Source organism: Eriocheir sinensis, unplaced genomic scaffold (genome assembly GCF_024679095.1).
Source record: "Eriocheir sinensis breed Jianghai 21 unplaced genomic scaffold, ASM2467909v1 Scaffold753, whole genome shotgun sequence".
In the NCBI taxonomy this organism is placed as follows: Eukaryota; Metazoa; Arthropoda; class Malacostraca; order Decapoda; family Varunidae; genus Eriocheir; species Eriocheir sinensis.
Genome location: NW_026112113.1, coordinates 31,596 through 52,888, shown reverse-complemented (window position 1 = coordinate 52,888; position 21,293 = coordinate 31,596). Strand labels below are relative to the sequence as shown.

General features: G+C 44.1%; 1 protein-coding gene across 5 annotated transcripts in view; it reads left to right on the top strand.

Annotated features, from left to right (window-relative positions):
- LOC126994244 (calcium-dependent secretion activator-like) overlaps positions 1-21,293 on the top strand; it is a 45,399-nt gene that overhangs the window by 3,812 nt on the left and 20,294 nt on the right. For 2 of the 5 annotated variants that reach the window (XM_050853526.1, XM_050853524.1), the window contains exons 2-3: positions 5,150-5,188; positions 18,851-18,995. In XM_050853526.1, the coding sequence (XP_050709483.1) occupies positions 5,150-5,188; positions 18,851-18,995 (184 nt within the window). The remainder of the gene's footprint in view (positions 1-5,149; positions 5,189-18,850; positions 18,996-21,293) is intronic. The other 3 variants (XM_050853525.1, XM_050853528.1, XM_050853527.1) reach the window with 3 other exon arrangements.

The window sequence follows — 21,293 nt, the reverse complement described above, 5'->3', positions numbered from 1 at the left end:
GAAACATTTGTGAGCGGCCTTGTGTGTGTCAAACTAACGATCGCTCTGCTTAAAGGCTTGCGACGTTACTGCCGATAAACAGTTCTCTTTTCCATCATTGGTGCTTTCTTTGGGTTATTTTACGAGCGTCGCACAACAGCAGCAACGCAGCAGCAGCGATCACCGTGTTGACAAGCGGCGCAATTTTCGCTGAATCGGTGGAAAAGGTTTTATGGTATTTAACAAAAATTGGTGTGAAACATGCTACATGACGCAATAATGTTTCCTTGTCGCAAGCAATCAAGCAAGCAGGCAATGTGTCTTCTTGTTGAAAGCCGCATTCAACGTACATATTGAGAGCCAGGCAAGCTGCATGCCACATGTTGCCTGCGTTGCCCCGGTGGAATCACGCCCTAACTCACCACGTCAGCTCCCATCTACAGAGGTAAATGGCTGGCTTCCCGGAAGTCGTCTTTACTTATCGGATTGTCTTTTCCGAAGAAATCTGTGGCCGCGGGGAGCAAGGTCGTGGCTGGAAGCGAAACATTAATCACAGCCAGTCTTGCTCGGAATGGGAAGAGTGGCTGCTGCGTGCCGCGCTAATGCAAGACAGTTGGTGCGGGGGGTGGCGCTGCTCCTTGCTGCTTGTTGTCATTTGTCGATATCGAGGTTGGTTTTAAATATAGATTGAAAGGCACTGGAAATTTAAAACTTAATTATGCAAGTCACTTTTCTCAGTTTTGAACGCTTCGGTATGCACACTCAGATACGAGTGGCTTAAAACTACCCACATGCTGTCCTGAAGACCACCCATCAACCCGAACTCTTGAGGAAACCGTCCAAGTTAATCAAGAACGAGTTCCGGGCTGCAGCATGAGCCAAGAGAAGATGGCGCCACTACAAACACTTGCCTGCGCCATGACGGGCTGGCGCCGACTGCCATCCAGGCCCCTCAAGCAAGCCTGCCGGCGCAATAAGCGTAGACGTAAAAATAAAAAATAAAACGTATGAACCCGCTGGCCTTGGTTCCACTGAAGTCAGGCTGTCCGTGCCCGAGTTGTGCGTGCTCCGTTCATCCAGTTGGTCCTCTTTCTTGATACGTTGGTCAATAAATGTGTAGATGATAAAATTTTAGAACGGCAAATTATGGTGACTCGGATTTCTCAGGCGATTTCCGTGGTGTAGTGGTTAGCACGCCTAGCTATACAAATCCTCGAGCCTGGATTAGAACCCCGGCCTGTACAGTCGGCGTGCAGCCCACCCAGGTCTTCTTCCTCCTCCTCCTCCTCGGGCTGGTCGATAAACGTGTACCTGAGGCAACTCACGGAAGGGAAACTGCGGTAACCCAGACGTCATAATTGGCCTGTGTCCCGGGGCAATGGTTTTCACCCACCACAGGCTTAAGGGCCACTCAGGCGGGAATGGGCACCGAGGCCAGGCACAGCTACAGAGCTTGCCCCAACTTTACTTTACCTTGTCTCTCGGGGTGATGGGGTTACATCCTCCGTAGACTTAATAAACACAATGCAATTCTTTACCCTCTGACAACATTTTAGCTCGCGATTTTCTTTTTCTCATTCTCTTACCTTTTCCATTCGCTCTTTCTTTTTTTTTCATATCTCTCTCCCTCTCTCTCTCTCTCTCCCTTCCTCCAAGTGTCAAGCTCATTATTAATTCACAAACATGACGAGTATATTAGTTTCATCTCTCTCCTGCAACGTCACTTTCATTTTTCTTCACCTGCTCTCTCCGTCCCCCTCCCCACCATCCGCCTCCTCTCCCCCCTACCTTCATATTGCAACCTCCTCCCTCCTCCCCCACCCAAGACCTGCACTCACACTATTTCTGCTTCTGCATTTTCCCTCTCCTGTCTTTCATCTTGTTACCTCTTCTCTCCCTCACGTTCTTCTCTCTCTCTCTCACAGCATTATTCTGTTTTACGGTTTGGGCAGCGTACACACGTATTTTTGTGTTTGCCCTGTGGATTAAATGTTTGTTTGTTTGTTTGTCTGTGTCTCATTCTGTCTGTCTGTCTGGTTATTGTTGCTCTCTTTTCTATCTCTCTCAGAGAGAGAGAGAGAGAGAGAGAGAGAGAGAGAGAGCATCCAGTGAGATGAAAACTGGAAGGAAAAAGTCCTGGCAAATGTTACTGAATATGAAAAGAAAAACTATATATGAATTTTTCATGCTTTTTCCATCGGTGTGCCCGAGCAAAGCCTCTTGGCGTGTGTGTGTGTGTGTGTGTGTGTGTGTGTGTGTGTGTGTGTGTGTGTGTGTGTGTGTGTGTTCTTCACCTTCAGTCTTATCACGTGCTGGACTCGTGACAGCCAGCCAGTACACTCCCGGAAAGTGTTGAAGCTCACAGCGAGCGACCCGTGAGCCTGGCTGGTCGTCACACATCAGCACCCCCGGCCCCTCGCTCAGTGGAGAGAGTAACAACTCTTATCAGGCTAAAAACTTTTTGTGGCCTGAGCGAGGCGTGAAGCTCTGCCTGCTACATTGCTGGCAAGGATGGTTTCCACTGCAATGCGGTGTGTGTGTGTGTGTGTGTGTGTGTGTGTGGGTTTGTGGTTGTGTGTGTTCATCTTTATGTTTGGGGTGGTGAGGGGGGGTCATAAATCTGGGTAACATATGCACCGAGCGCAAGTAACAGTTTTGTTCCCTTACTTTATATATATGTGTGTGTATATATATATATATATATATATATATATATATATATATATATATACACACATATATATATAGATAGATATATATAAATATATAAATATGTATATAGATAGATAGATAGATATATATAGATAGATAGATAGATAGATATAAATATATACATATGTATATAATTCAGACATGTTTTGATTAAGGATTATACTTAGTTTTTTTCTCCACTTATAAAAAAATCCTCCCGATACTCAGACATTACCAGTCCACTGCAGGACAGGCCGCTCCCAACATTCTCCACCTCCGTCTGTCAGGTGTTAGTCAGGTGTTCTTCAGCAATTGCTCTAATTTAATCTCTGCGCCTGATCCTCTGTCGACACAGATTTCGACAGTTTATGGGTTGCCACTTTGTTACTTTGGTTGTCCGTCGGCATGATATAACCTTACCAAGTCTCTTTTCTTTAATGTTGATAGTCACTAGAATGTTCTCAACCTTTGTCTGCTCTCTGATCCATGATGCTCGCCTCCTGGCTCCAGCATTTTTCTCTCCTTTCCTCTTTGTGTGTTTCTTATCTTCCTCTGAATATTTTGTGAGGCGGCAAGTTTCTGAACAGTATGTTAGGACTGACAAGACGCATTGGTTGTACGTCTTTTTCTTCTAGGAGAGTGGTGAGCTCCAATTCATGAGATTTCCAAGTTTACCGAAAGCGCTCCATTCTATTCCCGTTCTCCTTTTGCATTATTTTTCGTGGGCTGGACTTACACTAACTGTTCTTGCTAGATATGTTCATTCCTCTATTTTGTCGCGTTTCGTCTCTGATCAGTATTTCTCGTTCTGCCAACTGATTATTTGACATTCCTTTGTATCTTTCGTACTCATATTCATTGTGTCAGGCTCTTTGATTGGTCTGGATGTTGTATTTTTCATATCCATAGGTCTGTATTACAAGACACTCGCTTCTAACATCAACTGTTTCTGAAGGTCAAAGAGGGGATCAATCGGGTTCTCAGGAGTGTTTCTTTAGGTTCACGGCACAGAGGAAGGGTTAAACCACCACCAGGGTCGTTAAACTACCCCTGGAAATGCTCAAAACTCCCACGAAAGCCTTGTCAAATATGTGTACTTAGGCAACGAAATGTTTAGTAATACGGCCCATAGTATAGATATAGTGTCAGACTGTGATGTTCTGTATGCTAAGAGGTGACGGGTTAAGGCTAAAAAAGGAGGGTAATAAGGGAGGTTAGGCAGTAAACGATAGGCATGCTTAGGGTGGCGGGCCGTTGTTTCCCCCGCGGCCATTCCCCGAAGTGAGGGAAGGAGGCCCGAGACTCGTTCAGTTAATGTCCGGGAGAATGGGCCTACTTGTGTTTTGTTAGTGTTAGGGTGCTCGCTTTGGTATGTTTATTCGTCTTTATGTTTATTTTTTCTTTGTCTTGTGTATTTATTTGTCTTTCCATTCTTTCTCTCTTTCTTTCTTTCTTTCTTTCTTTCTTTCTTTCTTTCTTATTTATTTATTTATTTATTTTCCTTCTCAAACACACACACACACACACACACACACACACACACACACACACACACACACACACACACACACACACACACACACACACACACACACACACACACACACACACACACACACACACACACACACACACACACACACACACACACACACACTTTAAGGAATAATTGGACAAATACAGATACGGAGACGGGGCCACACAAGAGTAAGCCCAGGCCCTGTAAAACTACAACTAGGTAAATACAACTAGGTAAACACACACACACACACACACACACACACACACACACACACACATCCGTCAGCGCCGCTTCCCACGACGTCTACTCGCGACTCAATAAATCTCTGTTTTTTCCTAATATTTCTTCCTTTCCAGATAATACTGTATAGCCGTCCTTCTTCCTGCAGTCGCTCCGGGCTTAGAACATACATGTGGAGGTTTTAAAATTTTGGTTTCAGAAAATTACCTTCACAAAACATTGAATAGCGTCCTTCTTCAAGCACCGACGTCACCACGCCCGCTCCAGGACAGGCACGAGCACGGCCGCTGTCCAGCTGTGGCGCAGCGGCTCTGACTCACTTGTTGGATTGATTTTTTCATATTTACCTTATTGTACAAGTGCTACATGACGTGCACCATTCAAATAAGTCAATCAATCAATCATAATGTGTGTGTGTGTGTGTGTGTGTGTGTGGGTGGGTGTGGGTGTGTGTGTGTGTTTGTGTGCATTGTATCCTACTGGAATATGTGCCGGAACACTGTAGTGCGGCACAGTACCCTCACGGAACATGTTCTAGGCACAGCTCCACACTGAGCCTCAAGGTGAAGAAAATACGTGTTCAAGATGACAACTATTCATACTTTATTATGTGTTCTTTTCCCTCCTAGAATATAGTGAATAGAGTCAACGTGTCCAGACAAGCGCCGCCTGTCCTGGAGTCACCCTCATGTTTACTTTGCTTTCCCTCCCCTACAGGCGGCCCAGCATAAGAACAAGCCAGGGCTATGACACTAGGTTTGTCCATTCTAACGTTTTGCCTTGGTGCTGTTTGTGTACATTTCCCTCCCAAGATCCTGTCCTCCGCATCCCCTGCATCCACGCCCTTGCAGCACCGTCTCCAAAGCACATGTCACCCCGCCACCTCTGTGTTGAGTGGCCGCCAGTGTGTCACCGTCACCCTTGTTATGTGTCACTCCGTTCTTGTGTGTGTGTGTGTGTGTGTGTGTGTGTGTGTGTGTGTGTGTGTGTGTGTGTGTGTGTTCACTATGTCCCGCACCATCGCGTCGTCACGTGTGGGTGGTCGCAGCACATTTGGTTTGACAGCACTCGCGTGGTCCGTATCGGCACACGAATTACTGCTCTGCACCATGCCACTGTAATGTCAGGTCTCGCACTGTAATCCGTCGTGCGTTGAGTATGCCTTGGTGCAGAGGTAAAGGATTTGGGCATGAGTGTGAAGTTGGTGTGTTGCGGAGAATACAACATTTACAAATCCGATCTTTGCTATTTCCCGGCCAAATGGGGCAGTTAACATCAAGGCAATTATGTAAATGAGTGCCCTAAGTAGTGGAGATTCTGCGATTATTTTAGAGGACAACAGTTACTGAAAATATAAACGGTCGCGTGTTCACAGATTAAGGAAGCATGAAAGCAGCAGCCAAGTATTACAGAGTATGTATCGCCCGCCTTTTTCGTGTATCGATGATCCTCGTTCATCCGCTTTGGTTAAAGCTGCTCTGGAACGCTGCTGTGACGAGAGGACGCAACATGACACTTTTACTCCCTCGTTAAGCTGTAAACTGCCTACATCAAACTCTGGATGTAATCAACACTTTCTTGGTGATATCATGCTAATCATCATAAATGCAAAAATCCCGAAAACAAAGGAATGGTTGGTGCTTGATATTGTTTGCATTAACTTAAAGCTCTGTCGATCAGTGAGGGAAGACTGAGCGCTTATAATCCCCTCGCACCTCCGGGAAACAATTAAGATGAGTGATTAGGCGTGCGGAATGACGAGGGCGTGATGATCTTACTGATATCATTGGGATTATTATTTCCTACGTTAACTTGAAACTCTGCCGATTAGCGAGGGAAGACTAAGCGGTTCTAATCCTTTCACATCTCAGGAAAACGATCTACATAGATGAGTGATGGGCCTCGCGGAATGACAAGGGCGCGACGATATTAAAGAAGTGTAATTGTTTGTATTAATTTGAAGCTCTGCCGATCAGCGAGGAAAGACTAAGCGATTCTAACCCTCTCACACCTCAGGAAAACGATCTAGATGAGTAATGGGCCTCGTGGAATGACAAGGGCGCGACGACATTAAAGAAGTATAATTGTTTGTATTAATTTGAAGCACTGCCGATCAGTGCGGTAAGACGAAGCGATTCTATCCCCTTCACACCTCAGGCAAACGATCAAGATGAGTAATGAAGCGCTCGGAATGACAAGGGCGCGACGATATTGAAGAAGTATAATTGTTTGTATTAATTTGAAGCTCTGCCGATCAGTGAGGGAAGAGTAAGCGCTTGAGACCCTCCATACCTCTAGAAAACTATCAAGATGAGTGATGAAGCGCGCGGAATGACAAGGGAGCGACGATATCAAAGAAGTATATAATTGAAGCACTGCCGATCAGTGAGGGAAGATTAAGCACTTAGAACTCCTTCGCACCACCGGAATACAATCAAGATGAGTGATGGGCCGCGGAATGACAAGGGGCGGGACGTCATTATTGATATTAGTGGACCTATTATCGTTGGCATTAACTTGAAGCTGTGCCGATCAGAGAGGGAAAACTAAGCGCCTAGAATCCTTCAACACCTTCGGAAAACGATCTAGATTAATGACGAGCTGATCCGAATGGCTTTATTGATATTATTGGACTTATTATCGTTGACATTAACTTGAAGCTCTGCCGATCAGTGAGAGAAGACTAAACGATTCTAACCTCTTCACACCTCCGGAAAACGATCAAGACGAAGGATGGGCCGCGCGGAATGACAAGGGCGCGACGACATTAAGGAAGTATAACTGTTTGTATTAACCTGAAGCTCTGCCGATCAGTGCGGTAAGACGAAGCGATTCTATCCCCTTCACACCTCCGGCGAACGATCAACATGAGTAATGAACCGCGCGGAATGACAAGGGCGCGACGACATTAAGGAAGTATAACTGTTTGTATTAACCTGAAGCTCTGCCGATCAGTGCGGTAAGACGAAGCGATTCTATCCCCTTCACACCTCCGTCGAACGATCAAGATGAGTAATGAACCGCGCGGAATGACAAGGGGGCGACGATATTAAAGAAGTGTAATTGTTTGTATTAAATTGAAGCTCTGCCGATCCGCGAGGAATTACTAAACGCTCGGAACCCCTTCACACCCCCGGGAAACGATCAGGATGAATGTTGAGCCGCGCGGAATGACAAGGGGCGGGAAGCTATTATTGATATTAGTGGACCTATTATCGTTGGCTTTAACTTGAAGCTGTGCCGATCAGAGAGGGAAAACTAAGCGCCTGGAATCCTTCAACACCTCCGGAAAACGATCTAGATTAATGACGAGCTGATCCAAATGGCTTTATTGATATTATTGGACTTATTCTGCCGAAGAGTGAGCGACTTATAACTCTTCGCACACACCGGAAAACGATCAAGACGAAGGATCTGCCGATCCGCGAGGAATTACTAAACGCTCGGAACCCCTTCACACCCCCGGGAAACGATCAGGATGAATGTTGAGCCGCGCAAAATGACAAGGGGCGGGAAGCTATTATTGATATTAGTGGACCTATTATCGTTGGCTTTAACTTGAAGCTGTGCCGATCAGAGAGGGAAAACTAAGCGCCTGGAATCCTTCAACACCTCCGGAAAACGATCTAGATTAATGACGAGCTGATCCAAATGGCTTTATTGATATTATTGGACTTATTATTGTTGGCATTAACTTGAAGCTCTGCCGATCAGTGAGAGAAGACTTAGCGATTCTAACCTCTTCGCACCTCCGGAAAACGATCTAGATGAGTAATGGGCCTCGCGGAATGACAAGGGCGCGACGACATTAAGGAAGTATAACTGTTTGTATTAACCTGAAGCTCTGCCGATCAGTGCGGTAAGACGAAGCGATTCTATCCCCTTCACACCTCCGGCGAACGATCAACATGGGTAATGAACCGCGCGGAATGACAAGGGGCGCGTCGATATTAAAGAAGTGCAATTGTTTGTATTAATTTGAAGCTCTGCCGATCAGCGAGGGAAGACTAAGCGATTCTAACCCTTTCACACCTCAGGAAAACGATCTATGAGTGATGGGCCTCGCGGAATGACAAGGGCGCGACGATATTAAAGAAGTGTAATTGTTTGTATTAATTTGAAGCTCTGCCGATCAGTGAGGGAAGACTAAGCACTTGAGACCCTCCACACCTCTAGAAAACTATCAAGATCAGTGATGAAGCGCGCGGAATGACAAGGGACCCGACGATATCAAAGAAGTATATAATTGAAGCTCTGCAGGGAAGACTAAGCATTTAGAACTCCTTCGCACCTCCGGAAAACAATCAAGATGAGTGATGAGCCGCGGAATGACAAGGGGCGGGACGTCATTATTGATATTAGTATACCTATTATCGTTGGAATTAACTTGAAGCTGTGCCGATCAGTGAGGAAAGACTAAGCGCCTGGAATCCTTCAACACCGGAAAACGATCAAGATTAATGACGAGCTGATCCGAATGGCTTATTTACACCGGAAAACGATCAAGATTAATGACGAGCTGATCCGAATGACAAATGCGGGTCGGCTTTATTGATATCATTGGACCTATTATCGTTGGCATTAACTTGAAGCTCTGCCGATCAGTGAGAGAAGACTAAGCGATTCTATCCCCTTCACACCTCCGGAAAACGATCAAGATGAAGGATGGGCCGCGCGGAATGAGAAGGGCCCGATGACATTAAAGAAGTATTATTGTTTATATTAACCTGAAGCTCTGCCGATGAGCGCGGTAAGACGAAGCGATTCTATCCCCTTCACACCTCCGGGAAACGATCAAGATGAGTAGTGAAGCGCGCGGAATGACAAGGGGAACGACGATATTAAAGATGTATAATTGTTTGTATTATCCTGAAGCTCTGCCGATCAGTGAGAGAAGACTAAGCGCTCGGAACCCCTCCACACCTCCGGCAAACGATCAAGATGAGTGATGAAGCGCGCGGAATGACAAGGGGCGCGTCAACATTAAGGAAATATAATTGTCTGTATTAAATTGAAGCCCCGCCGATCAGCAAGGGAAGACTAAGCGCCTGAGACCCTCCACACCTCCGGGAAACGATCAAGATGAAGGATGGGCCGCGCGGAATGACAAGGGCGCCGCGAGATCAATGAAGCCCGCGGAGGACGAGCAGAGCGATGGTTTGGGGACGTGCCCTGAATGCCGGGCGGCGCTGGGACGGGCGGGTGAATGGAAAGCCGGTGACCCAAGGCGCTGATGGCCGTCACTGCAGACTTCTTTAGACCTAGCGCTGGGACGGCCGTTTGATGCATCGCTCCGTTAGATGGGGGGAACGTTAAGCGAACATCTCTGAATTTCTGTAGCAATACTTTTCTCTCTTATAGACACCTCTCCTCCCGAAATTGACCTCTCTTTCGGCCACCTCTTTTGATTCTTTTTTTTTTTTTTTTAGGAGCGAGTAGCGGGCTTTTTTTCATTATTGTTTCCTTTTTTTGTGGCCTTGAGCTGTCTCCTTTGTTGTAAAAAAAAAAACAAAAAAAAAACGCTCTATAAACCCCGCACTGAGAACACGAAGAAGCTCTACTTGTGCGGCCTACCATTTCGTTCTATAATCAGACCGGGTCATATTGTAACTTATCTCAGACTTCAGGACACAACCAACTTTACCTTGACGGGCCATTAGTCATCGTGGACCCGCTCGGTAGTTTCCCATCCACTCGTCGGATCACCAACGAGCAAAAAAATAACCATTCTTTCATTTGCCAACCGTTTTATGTGCCTCTACTGACCACTGACTACCTGAGACAAACGAATTAATTTGTCGCTTTAAAATTAGATCATCTGAAGTACAACTGTATAATCTAACCCCATTGAGATAAGCGGTAGTAAGTTAATACATCCTTAATCAATTCATGTATTTCTTCCATGTATACAGAAACCCTAAACTGCAGAAAAGCCGTGATGTCGAGGTTCGGTCACGTTCTCGAAGTTGCGTTGTGGTCGCGGCGCCATGAATAGCCTAGCCTAATAAATCAATCAATCTCTGAGTTATCTTATTTCCATTGCTCTTATACATGTCTCATAATAGAATGGTGCTGAGGCCGTGAAGATACCAAAATACATAACGAGGAAAAGGACATGAACAAGAATTAAGATACAGGAATAAATAAGGGAACGTTATAAGAGATCAAGATTTGCATAGGACCCTGGAAACCGAGACTAACACAGCGAGCCCTTCCAGGAAAAGATAAATATACATAAGATAAACAAGATAAATGGGACGCGGCGATCTGTGGCGATAATGAATAGAGTAATCCTAAGTGTGTGTGTGTGTGTGTGTGTGTGTGTGTGTGTGTGTGTACGCCTGCATGAGTGTGTGTGTTAGTTTGCTGTGTGCTACCCTTCTCTCTCTCTCTCTCTATCTATCTATCTATCTATCTATCTATCTATCTATCTATTTACTCCTATTTATCTATCTATCCTCCTCCTCCTCCTCCTCAATCTATGTATCCATCTCTGTCCATCTATCTGTATATCTATCTATCTATCTGTCCTCCTCCTCCTCCTTCTCCTCGTCCTCCTCCTCCTCCTCCTCCTCCCTTCCTTCCTTCCTTCCTTCCTTCCTTCCTTCCTGTCTTTCTTTCTTTCTTTCTTTCCCTCCTCCTCCTCCTCCTCCTCCTCCTCCTCCTCCTTTCTCCTCCTCCTCCTCCGGTCTTGAGCTTACCCCGCGCCCGCCCTTCCCGTCTCTGGCAGTGGTGTTCCTTGTGGGCCCCCCCCCCCCCCTTCGGCCTCCCCCCCTCCCCCCTTGCCTATAACCCCCCCCCCCTTCAATCGAGTGTGCTTCAGTGGTTCCGGATTTCGTGACTTGGGCAAGATGTCTTTATTTGTGTCTTTGTTTTTGTTGTTGTTTTTTGTTGTTGTTTTTTCACTTTTCTTTCTAAAATCTGTTTTTTTTTTTATCTATTTATTCTATCTGCTTTATTCTGTGTTTATTGTATTTTTTTTTATCTATTCAGTGTCATTTATGTTTTATTGTTGTTGCTATTGTTTTTTTTTCTCACTTCTCTTCAATAATATCTGCTTATTTTCTATTTATTCTTTCTACTTCATTCTGTTTCTTTCGTTCTTTTAATTATTTTCTATCTATTCATCATCATCATCATCTATGTTGTTTTTTGTTTTGATATTGTTTTGTTCGTTCACATTTTTTTTCTTTCTTATAAAATCTCCTTCCTTTCTTCTATTTATTTCGTCAACTTCTTTTTTTATTACTGTTCTACTTCTATCTCTTCATTCATACCATTTAATACTTTTTTACAGTTATTATTTTGATCCTTCTTCCACTTTTCTTCTTTTTAATAATATCTCCTCCTTTTCGATTTACTCTTATCTCCTGTATATTCTGTTTCTACTTTTTTACTATTTCTTCTCCCTGTCCAATGATATATAGTGTGTGTGTGTTATTATTATTTATATTATTATCTACAAAGTTTTATAATGTATACGTAATTCATTTCGTTAAGCAAATATCATGAGAGAGAGAGAGAGAGAGAGAGAGAGAGAGAGAGAGAGAGAGAGAGAGAGAGAGAGAGAGAGAGAGAGAGAGAGAGAGAGAGAATAAATATGTATGAGCTGAAAGGAGGGAAAAGCAGATTGAGCAACGAAGAGGTGTATATATAGGAGAGAGAGAGAGAGAGAGAGAGAGAGAGAGAGAGAGAGAGAGAGAGAGAGAGAGAGAGAGAGAGAGAGAGAGAGAGAGAGAGAGAGAGAGAGAGAGAGAGAGAGAGAGGATAAACAAATAAAGAGGAGGAGGGGAAATAATATGGCCAGCGTGTGTGTGTGTGTATGTGTATGTGTGTGTGTGTGTGTGTGTGTGTGTGTGTGTGTGTGTGAGGGAGAGGGGGACTATGAATGCACAAGTAATAAGTGAATATGAGAGATACGATCAGGAAGTGAGGGCGCACGGGATGGAGGGAAGGCGGAGGAAGGAAGGGAAGGCGGAGGAAGGAAGGGAAGGAGGGAGGAAGGAAGGAAGGGAAGGAGGGAGGGAGGAAAGAAATGAGGTACGTAGGTAAGTGGGTAGAAGGGAAGAAGGGAAGAAAGGAAGGAAGGAAGGAAGGAAGGAAGGGAGGTAGATACATAGATAGACTGGAAGAAAGGAAGGAAGTACAGTGTAGATACATGGATAGGAAGGAAGGAAGGAAGGAAGGTACAGTGTAGATACATAGATAAGTAGCAAGGAAAGAAGGAAGGAAGGAAAGGGAGAAGGAAAGGAAGATTTTTACATAGATAGGAAGGAAGAAAGGAAGGAAAGAAAGAAGGAAAACGGAAATGAGTGAATGAATGATTAGATTGATGAAGGAAGGAAGGAAGGAAAGAAGGAAAATAGAAATGAATGAATGAATGATTAAATGAATGAACGAAGGAAGGAGAAGGCGAGGAATTTTGAAGGAAGAAAGAAAGGAAGAAAGGAAAAGACGAGGGAGAAGGAAGGAAGGAAGAGACGAGGGAGAAGAAAGGAAAGAAGGAAGAGCAGAAGGAATGAGAAGACGAGTGAAAATGAATTAATGAACGAATGAAGTAAGGAAGAGAGGATAGCACGTACGTAGGAATGAATGAACGAATGAATCAAATCAAGAGCAGTAGGGAGAAGGCCAGGGAGAGTGAGGGAGAGGAAGGAGTAAGCAGCAAGTCTGTACCTGGCTGATAGGAGGAGCATTAACTTGGCTGGCTCGCTTCACACACTCCTCCACCTCCATCCATCTCATACTCCACCTCCTCTTTTGACGGCGAGGGGCACGTGAGAGAGGGAGGGAGAGGGTGGGGGGTATGGAAGGGAAAGTAGGGGAAAGAGAAGGAAGGGAATGGAAGGGACGGATAGGGAATGAAAGAGGAGGAAAGGGAAGGGAAGGGGAGAGAAGGGAAGGGAAGAGAAGAGAAGAGAAGGGAAAAGAAGGGGAAAGAAGGGAAGGGAAGGAAAGGAGAGAGAAGGGAAGGAAAGGGGTAAGAATGGAAGGGAAGAGAAGAGAAGGGGAGAGAAGGAAAGGGAAGGGAAGGGAAGGGAACGGAACGGAAGGGAAGGTAAGGGAAGGGCAGGGAAAAGATGTGTGTGTGTGTGTGTGTGTGAGAGAGAGAGAGAGAGAGAGAGAGAGAGAGAGAGAGAGAGAGAGAGAGAGAGAGAGAGAGAGAGAGAGAGAGAGAGAGAGAGAGAGAGAGAGAGAGAGAGAGAGAGAGAGAGAGAGAGAGAGAGAGAGAGAGAGAGAGAGAGAATTACGAGTTGAAAAGTAAAGTCATATATTGCTTTCGCTCGCTGGCCTGCAAATTTTGATAGAGAGAGAGAGAGAGAGAGAGAGAGAGAGAGAGAGAGAGAGAGAGAGAGAGAGAGAGAGAGAGAGAGAGAGAGAGAGAGAGAGAGAGAGAGAGAGAGAGAGAGAGAGATTTGATACGTTCCTTTGATAGTGAATGCAAGTCTAGGGAAGCAATTATATGAACGTTGTAGCCTATTGAACGTTCTATAGCTGGAGAACGAGAGAAAAAGAGAAAGGCTAAAGAAAGTGAACGTAGCCTATTGAAAGGTCTTATATGAAGAACGAGAGAGTAAGATAAACTAAAGAAAGAGTATAGGAGAAAGAGGGAAATTAAAAGGGAATGCTAGATTTGGATAGGCTGAAGAACGGAAGAAGAGAGAAAGAATGTAAAAGAAAAAAATGAACGTAGTGTATTGAACGATTTTAAATGAAGAACGAGAGAAAAACTAAAGAAAGAGAATAGGAGAAAGAGGGAAAATAAAAGGAATGCTAGATTTGGATAGGCTGAAGAACGGAAGAAGAGAAAGTGTATATGAAAAATGAACGTAGCGCTTTGAACGGTTTTAACTGAAGAACGAGAGTGAAAGAGACTAAAGAAAGGCAGAAAGAAAGTAAAAAGTGATAAAGAACAAAAATGAGGGCCAGAAAATGGAAAAGGGGAGAATATAAAGAAAAAATGAACGTAGCCTATTGAACGGTTGTAGCTGAGGAACGAGAGAGAAAAAGACTAAAGAAAAGGAAAAAGGAAGTAAAAAGTGATAAAGCAAGAAAAGAAGGTTAGAAAATCATGTAGTTTATTGAGTGGTTTTAGCTGAGGAACGAAAGAAGAGAAGCAATAGAAAGAAAGGATAGGAGAGAGTAAACAAAAGTAAATCAAGAGAATAGGAAAGAGTAAACAAAAGTAAATCAAGACAAAGCACAGGAAAGGGAGAAAATAGAAAGGAATGAGAGGTTTGAGGAAAGAGAGAGAGAAAGAAAAAGGAAAGTTAGGTTCGAATACTAACAGGTTATGAATTGGTTAAGTTAGAAGAGGAATGTTAGGAAAGGAAGGTTAGAAGAAGAAAGTTAGAAAATTCATGTTTGCTTATTGAATGGTTTTAGCTGATCGAGGAACATAAGAAAGGTAGCAACAGAAAGAGAGATCAGGATAGAGTAAACAAAAGTAAGTAGAGAGAATAGGAAAGAGAGAGAAAACAAAAGTAAACCAAGAAAGGGGATAAGAAAGAGAGAAAATAAAAAAAGAAATGCTATAGGTTTGAGGAAAGAGACAGAAAAGAAAAAGGGAAGTTAGGTTCGAATACGATCAGGTTATGAATTAGTTAAGTTAGAAGAGGAATGTTAGAAAAGGAAGGTTAGAAGAGGAAGGTTAGAAAATTCATGTAGTTTATTGAAGAGAAAATAGAAAGGAATGCCAGGTTTGAGAAAAGAGGGAGGAAATAGAAGAAAATGCTAAGTTTGAATACGAGTAAGTTATGAATTAGTTAAGTTAGAAGAACCTGTTAGTCCCTCTCTCTCCACACACACTCATATATAAAGTACGACTGTATACCTTTTAGTCTTTCTCCACACACATATAAAGCACCATTGTATTTATTTATTTATTTATTTATTTTATCATCCCAAGAAAGAAAAGGAATACATCACGTCTCATGCTTTATTTTTTCTTTTTCTTCATTTTTTCTCCTGCCTCTTTACATACCTCCTCCCTAAACGCCTTTCCCACTTAGGTTTTTTTTTTTTTTCTTCTTTTCCTTTCCTTAACCTCAGAGAACTTTGGCAATTAAGTTAAGGAAAAAATATGGTTTCCGTCCGCTTGTTTTTATTTTTCCTTTTCCTTCTTTTTTTTGGTAAGTTCGTGTGTGGCAAAGTTTTTTTTTGTGTGTGTGTGTGTTTGTGGCTTTTGTAATGACTCGTAATTCTCCTTAATGTGTTGTGTGTTTGGGTGTGTGTTGGTTTTTTTTTTTTTTTTTTGTGTGTGTGTGTGTGTGTGTGTGTGTGTGTGTGTGTGTGTGTGTGTGTGAGAGAGAGAGAGAGAGAGAGAGAGAGAGAGAGAGAGAGAGAGAGAGAGAGAGAGAGAGAGAGAGAGAGAGAGAGAGAGAGAGAGAGAGAGAGAGAGAGAGAGAGAGAGAGAGAGAGAGTCACTACCCACCCATGATAACTTTTAACGTGCTGGCTGTTGACTAATAATTGACTAACTACTTTTCCCTCAACTTTTCTGTCTCCTGCACTCCGCTGATGTGTACAAAATGTGTTTCATGTGACCCATCGTGTGCTTTATACCATGTGTTGTCTATTGCTATGTCTAAACAACTGTATGTATTTAATCTTGATGTTATGTATACATGTTATCTTTAAGCCAGAAAATTAGACTTAGATACAAATGCAAAAGAAAAGTTAAACACATTTATGAGAGGAATATCAGGACACCTCTCCTCCCGAAATTGACCTCTCTTTTTGGCCACTCCTTTGACCTCTATTCAGGAGCAGTAAGTAGCGGTCATTTTTTATTTTTTTATTTACGCCCTTGAACTGTCTCCTTTGCTGTAAAAAAAAAAAAATCAGTGACACAGAATAGTGATTTGGAAAGGAGTGTCCATGCCTTTGGTGCCAAGTGCCTTCGCAGGATCATGGGGCATCGCTGGAATGACTTCGTGTCGAATCAGCGACTACGTGATGAAACTGAATTGGGGTCTGTCACCAGCTTAGTCCTTGAACGCCAACTCCAGCTAAATGGGCACGTGGCACGCCTCCCGGACGTCGATCCTGCTCATTGGGTTGTTTCCGTACGAGGCAACCCTGAGTGGAGGAGACCAAGGAGACGCCCACGTGACTCAAGACTGGGACAAGTCGATCAATCTTGCCAGGAGGGACTTGAGATGCGTGGGAGCTTGCTTGAGGAGTGCCGTCGGGGATGTAGGCAGCGAGTGAGTGAAGTGACGCGGCCCTGGGCATATGCTCCCCGTTAGTTAGTAGTAGGTGACGCATGAATAATCAGGAAGCCGTGTGTGTAGGATATTTGCACTCGTTATTCGCTTTACCTTCCTCTGTGATTCGCTTTTGTTCCGCGCCTCACCACCGCAGTCCACACAGATCCTACCTCGTTTTCTTAGGCGGTGCATCCCGGAGACCAGCAGTTCCGCCAATATCGCCGTGGAAAGTTCGGAAGTTTTGGCGGCAAGTTTGGGCCAGAGTGGGCGCCCTCCCGTTAATGGCTTTTGGCGGCCAAGGAGGCGTCGTCTGATTGGTCAAAGGGGATCTCGGTGGGTTGCAAAAGACACCACCTGATTGCTTAGTTAGTTCTTGAAGCGCACGGACAGGAAGGCGAACAGATTAGACTGGTTTGATGTTTTCTTGTTTTGTTTTATTTGTTTGGTTTACTTAGGTCGTCCAAATAGCGCGATTTTTTGTTGTTGTTGGTTTTTTTTTGTTTTGTTTGTTTTTTTGTTTTTTGTTTACGTGTGTGTGTGGAAAGGCCTCTTCATTACTTTTTTGCTCGTTTATCGTCGTTCTTCCATCCTTATCAACCCCTCGTTCTATTTACTATATTATTTTCAGTTTCATTATTTTTACGTGTTTTTATTACTGCTGTATTGTACTCTGCATGCTTTACTTTTATTTTATTTTGCTGTCTGGACGACTTGTTTGTTATAGCCACACCTGTATTCGCCTTTCCAAAAAAAAAGAAAAGCATAGGTTCAAAACAACCAGTAGAGAGCACTGTGGACGACACGCATAGTTAGGCACGCATACAGATATCACATTATAGTACGGGGAAGCGGTGACCGTGACTTGCTCAACACGAGTATATGGCGTTGTCGATATCTTTGCAGGCGGACAAAAATTCGAATCGCCTACCGGGAATGGCTTGAGATGGTAGGGCAACTGCGTGGGACCGTCGGGAGTATAGTATGGGACGTATGCTGTCCGTTAGTTAGTTTGTGACGCGGTAATAGGGATACGAACGAGATGTCACTTTGGAACGCGCTTGCTGGTCACGTTGGCAGACTTAAATATGTCCTACTCGGTTATGGACTCAGTTTATAGACTATGTTCGAGGTATTTATTAACCCGGTAGCTGCGGGGATCATGTTCCTTAAAGGCCCCTCTGAGCGAGAAAAATTAGAAAAAATCATCACTCACGCATGCCAATTCATAATATATATCAACGCATTTGTGATCAGTTTAAGCATCATCTATTTTTTGGGGGTTTATATCATGGAAAAATTTGGCCTGTCGCTGGTACACGGTAAAGCCACAAATTTGGCCTGTCGCTGGTACACGGTAAAGCCACAAATTTGGCCCGTCACTGGTACACGGTAAAGCCACAAATTTGGCCTGTCACTGGTACACGGTAAAGCCACAAATTTGGCCCGTCACTGGTACACGGTAAAGCCACAAATTTGGCCCGTCACTGGTACACGGTAAAGCCACAAATTTGGCCCGTCACTGGTACACGGTAAAGCCACAAATTTGGCCTGTCACTGGTACACGGTAAAGCCACAAATTTGGCCTGTCACTGGTACACGGTAAAGCCACAAATTTGGCCTGTCACTGGTACACGGTAAAGCCACAAATTTGGCCCGTCACTGGTACACGGTAAAGCCACAAATTTGGCTCGTCGCTGCTACCGGGTTAATCTATAGGCATTGTAAAACTATCGTGAAGGCAACTAACTCATTTAACTCACACGAATGAAGTCTAATGCTAGTCTTTTCTTTCTCTCTCCCACCACGGTTCATGACGCTCTGCTGCTGCTGACGATGATGATGCTGCTTTATGCTCCACTCCACCACCTCCACCTTCGCCTCCACCACCTCCTCCAACCACCGCCTCCACGCCACTCCACAGCTCCCTCCCCCCGGGCTCTCCACCTCTCGACTCTTCTCTTTCCTCATATATTCCAATACTTCTCTTTTCTATCTTATTCCCTTCCTTTCCCTTCTCTTTGTTTCTTTTCTCTTCTCTGCTCCTCTTCTCTGTTTCTCTTCTTATCTATCTATCTGTCTATCTATCTATCTATCTATCTCCATCTCTATCTGTGTCCATCTCTATCTATCCCATTCTTTGTTATGTCTCTCCTCCTTCTCCTTCCTCGGCCCCCCTACACCCTGCTCCCCTTCCCCGGTCCCTCAGAAGCGGGTCCCCGGGAAGCACGCTGAGTGTGGACACTCTCAGCGTGGGCGGAGGGTCGAGGGCGAACTCCTTGCCGCGGCCCACCTCTCCCTCGCCCTCCGTGATGAGCGACAAGCCGGCGGCAGCCACTCAGGAAGACCCAGCGGTGAGTATTCCAGAACCCGTTGTCTGTTATGCGCTGAGAGTAAACTATCCAGGCACTATTACCACTATTTGAAGTTTGCTAGGGCTATTGGTAGAGTCGTAGATAGCGTGTTATGCCACTTTCCATGTTGTATCTCTGCCATTCATGCTCACTGCCTATCTGTCTGTCTATCTATGTCTATCTATCTCTGTCTTTCAATTTGTCTATCTCCGTCTATGTCTCCCCACCTCCCCCTTCGCCCCCTTTATTAAACCTGCTGCCCTCATATATCCCAATATCCTTTTTCTCTTTCTACCTCTATCCCTATACCTAGCGCTTCTGTCGCAATACAAACTGTTGGAATTTGAACTACCATCCTTTTTACCTCTTGGTGTTGAAGTTGTGTTGGGGCAAAGGCGTTAGTTAGGAGGCAGTGACCCTGGGCCCTTAGATGCACGATGGAGTGTAGGGAGCCCATGACCAATCTCTCCCTGTCCTTGGCTCTGCGTATGAGTAAGTGCTTTCAGTTCCTTCAGACAGAGATTAACCAACAAAGAATACCTAAAAGACAGATACAAATCAAGCTTTAACTTATGATAGATTAAATGAAACAAGTGGTTGATATTTATTACGCAAAATTTACACGAATATCTCAATTAGATCGATAAAAACAAAGGGACCTAAAGGAAGAGTTAATAATCGAGGTTTGACAGTGTAACCTTAACGGCCGGGAATATAATATGAATGGTAAGCATAACAGTCAGCAGAAAAAGTATATCGACAAGGAGTGGTAGTGTTGGTGGTTGCCGTGCTGAGTGTTAATAACTTTGGAGTGATGTTCTTGTGAGTACTGAATATTACCTTGGACAGTCCTGCTATTGTTCCGAAAGCTGAATCGTATAAAGTTTGAGGTGAGGAGGAAGGCACACGTGAAAAATAACTAAGCCTTGATAGAAAAAAATGGCGCAACTGACTTTCCCTCAGCCTCCTTAAGATCCCAAAGAAAGTTAATTGTATAAATCGGCATTGGGGACACGCAGGTAGTTGTGCCCAGACCGAGAAAATGTAAATGAAAAATGGCACTCTGTTTCCCTAGACTTAAACTCATTCCAAACTCGCTGTCTTTCAAAAGGAACGTATAAAATCTTCTTCCACTTGCTTCAGTTTTCACCTTGAAGTTATGCATATTCTCTCTCTCTCATTATTCTCCCAGCATCCTTCTGTTAATCACACACACTCACCTCCTTCAACGTCTGTCATCTTTCTTTCCTTCAATTAAACCCGTCATTAGCATTCCTCCACTTATCCATCCATTCTTTCCATGCAGTCACAGTCACAATCCCTTCTCCTTACCCCTTAAACCCATGATCTTCAGCCTACATCAGCAACACTACTTCCTCATCCCCACTCCCCGCCGCCACCATCACCACCACGCTAAGCACAAGTCACAGAGAGAGATCAGTTCAGTCGTGTGCGTTGCTTCTGTTTACTTTAATCATGCCGCGGCAAACACTGGGCCACGAATTCCCTCAGATCCAGCCATCCTCTCTCCCTCCTCCCTTGGACCAGTCGGTGGTGGCTGGAGGTTTGGTTGTGTTCCTGCCGTGAAATACTGAAGCTTACGTTGTGCATAGACTGAACTTGACTATACAGTGTGGTAGCGATCAGTGAGGTGAATATTACGAGGAGACTTACTTTGCTGAGAGAGAGAGATGAATAGTTAGTTAGTTAGTTAGTTAGTTAGACAAATAGAGAGGCTATGAACGGATTTGGATGCTTTATGATGCTTAGGTATTTAAGTAGTTTGACATTGCTGTAGTTAGTTAGATAGTTAGCTAGGTAGTTAGTTAGCTTGTTAGGTAGATAGGGAATATATAAACGTTTTTTGTGTGTATGCTATGATGTTTGGGTATATAAATTGAGATTGTTGCAACTGAATGATTGGTGTTGGAATATTTATAACAACACTAGAATTATTGTGTTTGCTATTGTAGTTGCAGTAGTGGTGGTGGTGGTAATGGTGGTGGTGATGATTATACGAAAGATAAATAACGTAAGCTTTAAAATTAATGTAAACCACAACATAAGTGCAATTTCGTTTTATTTATCTATTTTATTGCTAATGTGAAGATTTCCTTTCGATAACCGTAGTAATGGGCTTGGTAGTGGTTGTGGTGGTGGTGGTGGTGGTTATGGTGATGATATATTGTATGTAGTAGCGGTTTTGGTGGTGGTGGTTGTGGCGGTGGTGGTTGTGAATGGAGTCTTTGTACGATAAATGGTTTTGCTGGTGGTGGTGGTTGTGGTGATAGTGGTGGT